Source organism: Leptopilina boulardi, unplaced genomic scaffold (assembly GCF_019393585.1).
Source record: "Leptopilina boulardi isolate dan_hultmark-lab unplaced genomic scaffold, ZJU_Lbou_2.1 LbouV2_325, whole genome shotgun sequence".
NCBI lineage: Eukaryota > Metazoa > Arthropoda > Insecta > Hymenoptera > Figitidae > Leptopilina > Leptopilina boulardi.
In genome coordinates, this window is record NW_026137891.1 from 4,385,568 (window position 1) to 4,396,158 (window position 10,591).

The window sequence follows — 10,591 nt, forward strand, 5'->3', positions numbered from 1 at the left end:
GCAGATACGGGAAAAAATTCTTCAGTCACCAGAGATTGTAATGCAAAAAAAAAAAATTAAAAATCGAAAGTGTCTCTTTTGAGAAAACTCACTTTTTGAGTTTAATTTCAACTTTTTTGTTACTTCTCTTATAGATACATTATTTTTGAGCAGATATTTGAAAAATTTAAGAAAAAATGAACAAATTTCATATATAGCATAATTTTTAATTTATTAGTACAATAGATTAAAAAATGTCCCAAAAACACACTTCCATCGTTGACGTTAAATTTCAAAAAATCATAACTTCCTTCATTTTTATCAAATAAAAAAAAAAAAAAATACGTACATCCTTATTTTTCATATAGATTTCGAATAAAAATGTTTCGGGGAAAAAAAAATTTTCAATGAAAATCTCCCGTGGAATGCCCCATATTTATTCATTATTGGCGAATTTGCCTATATAAAATATATACAGGTATTATGTAAAATGAGAAAAAGATAAAATATTTGAAATCCGCTTATATAGATTCGAAAGAAAATATCAGTAATGAATCCGCGGAGAAAGAATATAAAGCGGAATGCATAATCGAATAATCTTTTCTCTCTCCCTCTCTCTCTCTCTATCTCTATCACGATTCTACGAATCTCTGTTTGTCATTCTAACGAAACATTCGCAAAAGCTTCTTGAAATAGTGTGTGCTTGAACATAGAGGAATGCATACAAATTCCGAGTGAGAACTTGAAAATTCAATTGTACTATTGCTAATCTACTTTAACTTGAAAGTACCAGTTTGTTATATACGAAAGTCTAATATACATATAGTGAACATGTATTAATAATTAAGAGAAATGCAGATTGATTCAATGTAAATTTTCTCACAGATTTACAAAACTTTCAAAATCAATTTTCGATACTATTCATGAATTTAACAATACAATAATTGATAATACCTAATTATTGCTAATTAATTAAAATTATATAATTATAATATAATTAATATTATAATATGGCTGACAATAACAAAAAACCTATTGACATCATTTTGTAATGATAAAATTTACAAATGCTTGAAATAATTTATACCATACGAATTAAGAGAAGTTCCCCTTCACACTTGGAGATGAAATTAAGTTTCGTCGCGCATAAAATTAAATTATAACCCTCTGATTTCGGAAACATGATTCTATTAACCATAAGTCAATTATGAATTATAAAATGACCCTTAAAATAACACCCTATGATATTTGTTCTCTATAGTAAATCCTATTGAAAAATTAATCCTTTTATCACAGAGAATAAAGCAATAAATTGTTTCTAAAGAAAATAAATCTTATTTTAAGAGAGCAAACGAGTTGTAATTTCAGTTGCAACATTTTTAAGACCTTTGTATTTCTGATATTTTATAACCTACAATGTAAAAAGGAAATTTTTATTTTAAGTTAAAAAATATTTTTTATGTTATTCTTTATTTTAATTTTATTTATTTTTTATTATTTCTTTTAGACATTCAATGCTGTTTTTTAGCACCAGTAATGTGCTAAATTTAAGACAATTGTCTGCTAAAAGTAGCAGGCATATTCTGAATATATAATTAGTTATCTTAAAATTTCATTCTAAATATTTGGTATTAGATTTTTCAAATTCCAAAAAACTTACTTCTAGAGAAGTTTTATTTTAAAATAAACCAGCGAAAAAAAATTCTTATACTTTTAAGATACCACTTTTGACTCAAAATAAGTTTCAGTCTATTTTTGGGCTTAAAATCATGAAGATGAAAATTAATTCGTTTAGTCTGAAATAAACGGTTTCAGGTCCATAGTGGGTTGAAATAAAAATTTACATTTTGCAGAGTGTAAAAAATTTTTTAACTCTAATTTTAAGAAAAACGTGAAAATCAGATTCATTTAAGCCGTAATTTAAAAAATCTCTAACTTAAATTCAGCATATTTTTGCTGATTTAACTGTACACTGAAAAAAAGTATTAAATCAAAGAAACCCATTTACTTATCCGTATTTGATTAAATATTTTCTTGACCCAAGAAAACATTACTAGTTTAAACTCAGTAAAAAGAAAATCTTATTTTAAAATGAGTCTTAAAATCAGCACTACTTGTAATGGAAATTGCATTGCGTAAATTCAGTAAAGGTGCCTTAAAACTGTTGCATCTTTAAAAAAACCACCTTTTCTGCCTTAAAATAATACTTCCTTTTTACTGTGAAGTTAAATTTTCTTGAATTAAGAAAATTAGTGTATCACACAAAAAACAAATACTGAAACCGTTAAAATCTTAAAATCAAAATGCCTTAAAACTAGTGTAATTTTAATCTTAAAACTAGATTAAGTCAATTTTAGGACTTAAAATCATACACTCAAGGCTGAAATTCAGTAAAAATGGTTCTAATGTTAACGGTTTTAGTCAAAAGTGAACTGAAAGTAAGTATTATGTTTTAGTGTGATCAAATACGGTTTTCTTAAATCAATTCTACTTTTTTTCGTACGTCTTAAATTCAGCATATTATTTAAAAATCAGCATAACAGTTTAATTAAAGAAACTCAGAGTCAACTTAAAGAAACAATAAAGTGTCTAAAAATTAAAAATGTTTTCAACTTAAAATAAAAATTTGTTCTCTTAAAATAAGATTTCCTATAATTTAATTTCAGTCGTAGATTAAAATAAGATCTTTTGACCTTTTAATTTTTTTATTTGTTAAAATAAACTTGATGTAGACTCAAGTAATAAAAAAACGAGTAAAATATTTCGAAAAAGAGAGGATAATTATATATTCAATATATATATATATATATATATATATATATATATATATATATATATATATATATATATATATATATATATATTTATATGTATATTGTAAATACTTAGAGTGTTTAGGAGTCAAATATGGTCTCTTCCTCCTATGCTTCGTCGCTAGTTAAACAACCACATAGACAGTAGATCCTGTAATTTACGATCGAGACTGTGGCTTAGGTACAAATGTTCGTGTGCACATCGTAAACACTCGGAATACAAGCTGGTGCTAACATTTTCTCCCAATGACATTCTCTCTCACTGTTAGACATCGGACCAAATTCTAAAAGGAAATTGTCGACGATACATACTATATATATAGAGAAAATCCGTTTTGCCGCATGCTCTTCACAAGGACTCTCATGGGCTGTTAAGTGATTACGTGGGCGTATAATCATGCTTAAGTTAAGGCACTTTACGCGCGTGTTCATTCATACATATATACTTCATTCATTAGCGTACAACCAACACTTTAAACATATACCAAAGTCAAGTATCAGAACGGAATCAAAGGGACAAACTCAATTGTAGTTTTCACTTTGAAATATATATATTAAAAAAAAACATTTTTTCAAAATATATACAAATGCATATATATGTATCCAATTTCAAAAATACTATTTTATTTCAATTAAAAAAGTCGAAATAAAAAATATCTAAATTGAGCTAATTTTTTACTTATTCTGTTTTAAAAAAATATTACCAAAATATATTTTTCGCAACAAACATGAAAAGATTTTTAAAAAACCATGAATGTAAATCCGGAATTACAATTGAGCTTTAGTCGATTTTATTGATCGGATTGTTTGAATTCCCATTAAGTTTTCCATTTTACCAGATTTTTAATGGTTTTTAAAGGCAATAATAGTTTTTTTTTTTTTTTTAAATGGAAAACTGCTCGATCTACATATATCAGAAATGCTAACAATTTCACGAATTTTCTATCGGATATATAGTAGTATATAAATCTCTCTCTCTCTCTCACTCTCTTTCTCTCTTTTATCTCTATTTCAGTCTATTTCTTTTTTTTCATTTTAACTTTCCTCTTTTCTCTTTCGTTTTACTAATTCACTGCATCACTGCTACTTCTACCTTCTCTTGCCACCCCCGCAACAGAAAACGCACTCATTCTCGAACGACATTTCTCGTCCTCGTTTTACCCTCAAACACGTTCCAGCGCACTCCTGATCCAATTCTAGTTTCTCAAGATATGCGGAGAATGCGCATTGCCACATGAAAATTCCCAGAAGACGGTTTTGTGACAAATTTATAGTCGTCTAATTCGCGATAAACGCTTAACGAACGACATTCACGATTCTGATTACACTAGTAGGAGAAATGACAATTAAAATATAAATTTTGTACATTTTCTATATAATAAATTAACGACTGAACGAGATAGAAGACATACAATGAATTACAATTTTCTTCTTAATATAGAAGAATATATTTTTTTTTCAAAAATAAAAGATATTCATTTTAAAAAAAGATTTCTCCGATTGAAATTATTTCTATTTATTTACTATTCCTCTAAAAATGAGAGTATTTTTTTTAAATTGATTACCTAATTAACACCTAATACTGAAACCAAAAATAAATATTAATATTGACTATACCAAAAAAAGAAAAAAAAGGATTGAATGAGAATATGTACTTTTTTCCCAATATTCAGATGAAGATTATTAAAAACGAACATTAAAATATTTTTTTCTCATAAAAATGCACTGAACTAAATATAATTCAACTAATCGTTTACTTTAATCAAATAAATGTTTACTGGAACCAAATAATTTTTATTTCAATTAAATAAACTGTATTTGAACCACTTTCTGTATTTGAAACAAATACCATTTAATTGACACAAATAAAAATTATTCGATTCAAGGAAATATTTATTTGACAATAGTCAAATAGATTATTTGAATCAAATAAATTTTTGAAAAATTTTAAAAATCCAAAATGCAACCTTTTTACAAATTGCCAATTTAAGAATATTAAAACAAAAAATATGACTGACATTTAAAATTCTAATTCTCAATTTTGGAAGTTAGTGCACACACACACATATATGAATTTGGAGTTTAGAATTCATTGACTAGAGCGCAATCTATTCAGCATAAATTTGAATTAAATTCACAAGTGCAATTTATGACTCTTAACGAGAAGAAACAGACTGAAAAATGCGAAATTTCGAAAACATGAAAAAAATTGTCAACATTGAAAGGCAGAAATTATTATATAAAAAAAAAAATGTTATGAAATAAACGATAATAAATTTTTGCGAGTTTTTAACCTTTTGCATTCGCGTAAATTTATCATTTGCCAGAAATGGCATTCAAAATGCGAACACATTATTATTTTAATATATCTTTAAAATCCACAGATGATGTTAACGTATATAATTTCCTCTCTTTTTCGCATATATTTTAACAGATTTTTTTTTTAAAAAACACTTTTAAAGGTCATATTTAAACGAAAAAAAAATTTCTAATTCTTTCAAACAAAAATTCTAAATACATTATTCTGTATATAATAAAATTCCAAATCAGAATTACTGGATTGAGAAAAAAATTTAATTTAAATAATCGGCTATTAACAAATAAATATTTACTTGATCCAAATAATTTTTAATTGAATTAAATAAATTATTGTATTTAGAATCAATAATTTCTGTATTTTAATAACCTTTAATTGACTTAAATAATAATTATTTATTACAAATAAAATATTTATTTGATAATAGTCAAGTAAACAATTATTTGAATCAATATTTTTTTCCTTTTTGTAGTAAAATATTTAAATTATTTCAAGAATTTTCTGCCGGAAGTTGTAGAAAATAAAACAAATCTTTGAAATCTGATTGAAGTGAAAACTATATAGTAACGGTGCGCAAATTTGTACCAAAACTTGAAATACTGGCTTGAAATTCCCCCCTCGTTATACGAATCACCATAGGAAACCGTGTGTGTTAAACGAGACCACACGTGTCGCAAATGCGTTCCCAGTAGCCACTCATAAATAAACCAAAGAATTAACAATCGTCTGTAAATATTTTTCCAAAAAAAGCATATTTCTAAAAATTAGTTCTATTTTGAAAAATTATAATTTAAGTTTTAAAATAGCTAAATTTTTAAATAATTTTCAAAAACTACCTTTTAAAATTCAGATGAAAGTAGGAATTTTTTTTTCAATATTTTGCAAAAAAAATTCCATTAAAATAAATAAAATATGCAACAATGTGAATGAAAAAAAAAATCATAAATAATATTATTAATTATCTATTAAAATATGCAATGACGTGAACGAAAAATAAAAAAATAAAAAAACATATAGTACAATAAAAGAGTTATCAACTAGATAGAATATTGATTGTTTTATACATATTCATTAGGCATCGATAAAATGTACCTTTGAATTTAATTAATTCCAATTTCCTGAGTTTGAATCAAAAATTTAATTGTAACAATTTATAGTCATGAGAGTATTCGTGCGAGATTTAATTTGAAGAAGGTTTTCAGTAAAATACATATAAATATATACATATATATATCAACACTAACATTTCCCTTTTTTTTTCTCTATTTTGCATTTTTCAATTTACGCACGAATCCAGGCGATGAAATTGTTTTCCAAGAGATGGCGACTTTTAGTAATTATTTTCGTTAACGACAATCTGGTTGGGGAAAATTGCAAATAGAAGGACACACAGAAATTTCATAATGAAACTGTCCATCTATCGAGGCTATTCATTGAGTCGCTGAGCGAGAAATATAATTTAAGGGTATATAACTGTGAGAGGAAGGGGTGGTGGTGTATGTATTAAAATTTCATTATTATCATATTGCCCTGACAAGTCCAGATGTTAATTAAGTTTGGGGAAATTCAAATAAACCTCAAGGGTAAATTTTATACAAATAATTGACTGTCAATCAATGTGTGTGTATATGTGTTGTATATACAAATTAATTAATTTTTTTTTTATTTATATTTTTCAACAATTTCAATTTTTATTTATTTTATCCGAATGCAAATGCTTGGATTTTATATTATTGAATCAGACATTTATTACCATAATTAATTGCACGTTCGGAAATTGTTTGATTCAAAAATGTAATTTGTATCAATTGAAATTTTTAGCATATATTAGCCAGTTGAAAATAAATACTTTCATTCGCGAATATTTTCGCACGTTAAAAATTAATGTAATTTAATTTACATAATTTGACAATTATCGATTAAGTATTTACTTGTGTTTAATTATTTATTTTAATTAATTATTTATTATTTAATTGTTTTAATAAAAAAAAAATAGAAAAATATTTATTTGATAATAATATGGAATATTTACGGTTTAACAATTTACAAATTGGTAAGGTTATGTCAACTGTATTTGAAAAAAAATTTTAATTGCTTTGCATTGTTATTTTAAATCAATTAAAATATTACTACTATACTATAAAATAATAAGTCATTTATTTGATTGAAAGGTTTCTACTCAAAATTAGTCCAAAATTTACAAAATAATTTTAAAAAAATTAATAATTATTTCTGAACAATTAAATATGATATTAAAACCATTAAAAATTTGTTAGCAATTACTAAAAATTAAAAAATTAATTGTAAATAATTGTAATAATTGCTAATAAAAATTTTGAATTGAATTACCGAAATCAATGAAATTTTGTTTAAAATAAAAAATTAATTTTGGAAAAAAACTAATCATCTGCTAAATTATTAGTTTCCCAAATTAATTACCAGTAAATATTAAATATTTAGTAAAAGAAACCATAACTAATTAGCAAATTAATGAACGCGTTTTTATCATAATTACATTCAGAATAATTATTCAAATCCATCAAATGAATAATTAATCATATTTTACTAACAATTAGTCAGTTTAAATTAATTATCAAAATGAAAAGTCATCTATAATTTAGCTGAGTAATTAGTCAATTTTGACAAATTCAGAATTCGAGAATCTATAGAAACACTATATATATATACCCAGTACATATATACATGTAAACAAAGAATCTGCGAGAAAATAAAATTTTTTCTTACCTAGACAACATATTGAGTCATTCCTTTTTGGTATTACAAAAAAGTTTATAATAATCTACTTTCTATACACCCTAACGATTCTTCACTCCAATGATGGTACCAATTATAACACACAGGTGAAAAAAAAAACAAAAATTAAAAATAGAAGTCCTCGCAAATAATCACAAAAATTCTTTCAATTTATTACAATATATAATATACTGTCTCACTTCGCGACTCACCAACTATTAAAGAAACCAAAATAATAAAAAATCTCCCGCGCTAAGAACGATCTCCCCTCTCCATTTTTCTTGACATTCGATTTGATTCAGAGCAATTCTCTCTCTCTCTCCTTTCTTCTCAGTGTTTTTATTTCTTTATCTCTTTTTTTTCCGCTTGACTTTAGTGCAAAATTTATGACACGCGTTTATATTAAGACACTATTTTTTTCTTTTTATAGACACAATTGTGTTACACATGCAGAGTGTCGCGAACTTCCTGTACCGGCTTCTCTTTACACCAGAGGTCCTTGGTCCTGCGATCCGCAGGTGGCGCCTATTTCCAAGGTCAAACCCCCCCAATGTCATCCCACAACCCCCCACGCCATGTTAACGATTCAAAATCCGTTTTTTTATTTATTTGTCTCTTTTGTTGCGATAATGTCACGCAATGAAGATAACAGGACAATAAAGAAGACACGATAATAAAAAAAAAAAAATACGACAGAAAGTAAAACGTCACTTCCGCACGTCACTGGAAGAGATAAAAAAAAGAGAGATGAGATTAAAGTGTATACAAAAAGAATTGAGATGCACTCGGAGAAATCAGAGATTCATTTTCTGTCTGGATTTTAAATGACAGGATCCTCGTTGGTGGGCCCCCCTTTTTTAAAAGGGCTCACGAAATTTTTTTTTTGAATCTTTTTTTCGCGCAGTTCTTTTTTTTGGAGAAAGGACCCTTCTCACAAAGATGAAATGATTCGAATGGAGAATTATTTTTTTTTTTTTTTGAATTCTCAAGAAGACAATTTTGGAGAACGAGCTGCGTCGGCTCGCGTGGCAATCGTCCACGGCGGTGGATTCAAATTCATTCGCACGTGGCGACGACCGTGTCGCGCTAGCGACTGCCGGCGACCCGACGCCCGGCACCGGGTCGGGCGTCTCCATCTCGCGGTTGTCCCACCAACTCTCTCTATTCCCGACGATCACGACGACGATGGGATCCGGGATCCGGCTTAAGAAATCTCTTTAGGTGAAAACCAGCTCCAGGAATCACTGATGCATATCAGTGGCGGAAATCTCGAGTCAAGAGTAGGAGAAAGAGAGAGAGAATGAGAGATGAGGCCATCGCTTCTGGCTAAAAAGAGAGAAAGAGAGAGAGAGAGACTAACTTGCGGTCTTAAGGGTCTTTAGGAGATTTAAGGATGTGGGGGTGTCCCGTAAATCAGAGGAAGGCCCAAGGGGCCTTTGCGAGAAACGTATGTTTAATTTGAGAATATAGGAATAAGAAGCGAATTCGGAAAATTTTTTTGTTTTTGATTTATTTATAGATTTGGGAGAAAAAATCAGGCAACAGGTATATATATATATATATAAAGATCGAGAAAGATACTACTTTTTTTTTTCTAGAATCGATAAGTTTCTAAATGAGAGAACCAATAATCAAAGAACGATTCTGTGAATTATTGAACACTTAATTGGAAGTTATAATAGATAATAGATTTTTAGGTCGCGGCTAAAAACGATCAATTTCACAAGTTTTCCCTGTCAAAATACAATTGCAAAGTGTTCTCGCTTTAACGTTGATTTCTAATTATTAATTCATATTCTGTAAGAAATTTATGTCCGAAATTATTAACTATTCTCAAGATTGCTTTCTACTTTAAGAAGCTCTCATTTCTAAATAAAATTTGTCCTATATTTTTCAATGTACTGTCACAGAAAGTAAATTTGATTTAAAAATAATGTAAAAAATAATAATTAAAAAACTCACCGATAGGTGAATTCTACGATGCAGCAAATACATTGTTCCTTCCTGTTCCTTTTGGGCCTTTTCCTGAAGATATTTTAGAGTAGGTTGTGAAAAAAAAACTGCTGGAATTGCTTTTTTGAATCACATCTTTTTTTGTCTTTTAAGTTCAGGAACTAAAAATAATGAAAAATTTATTAGTAAATACAAAAAATTAACTGGTAAAATGATATCTACACGGAGAAAAATGGAAAAACGAATAAAGTAACTTTTACTATACTTTAAAATTAAAATTGGAACTCTTGAATTAGTAAAAATTATTCCGGACATAGTAAATTTTACTATTACTAGAGTAAAAATTGACAGAAATGCGCAAAAACTGCAGACAGTTCAGATTTTATTTTTAAAGTACAGTAAAAGTTACTTTATTCGTTTTTCCATTTTTCTCCGTGTATTAATTAGAAGAAAAATATTTTTATTCACTGAAAATAATATATTTAATTCAAAATAATAATCGTTTACTTGACAATTATCAAATAAATATTTATTTGGATTAACTAATTATTATTTGAGTAAATTAAATGATATTTAATTGAAGCAAAAATAGCATAAAATAAATTAGAAATAATCAAAAATTAGAATTCCAAATATGTAAAAAAAAGCATTATATCTTCTTAACTAAATTCCAGACCTTTATCACGATGTTCATGAATTAATTAACTTGAAATAAAGCGGAAGATGTACAATCGAACGCGGATGTGACGAATTCGTACGTTCTGATGATAATAAT

General features: G+C 27.0%; 1 protein-coding gene across 5 annotated transcripts in view; it reads right to left on the reverse strand.

Annotated features, from left to right (window-relative positions):
- Nucleotides 1-8,949, reverse strand: part of LOC127284704 (collagen alpha-2(I) chain) — a 240,998-nt gene extending 232,049 nt beyond the window's left edge. For 3 of the 5 annotated variants that reach the window (XM_051310314.1, XM_051310313.1, XM_051310311.1), the window contains exon 1: nucleotides 7,855-8,948. In XM_051310314.1, coding sequence (XP_051166271.1) covers nucleotides 7,855-7,865 — 11 coding nt within the window. In that variant the 5' untranslated portion in view covers nucleotides 7,866-8,948. Of the gene's footprint in view, nucleotides 1-7,854 lie in introns of all 5 variants that reach the window. The other 2 variants (XM_051310315.1, XM_051310312.1) reach the window with 1 other exon arrangement.
- Between the last annotated feature and the right edge of the window lie 1,642 nt (nucleotides 8,950-10,591).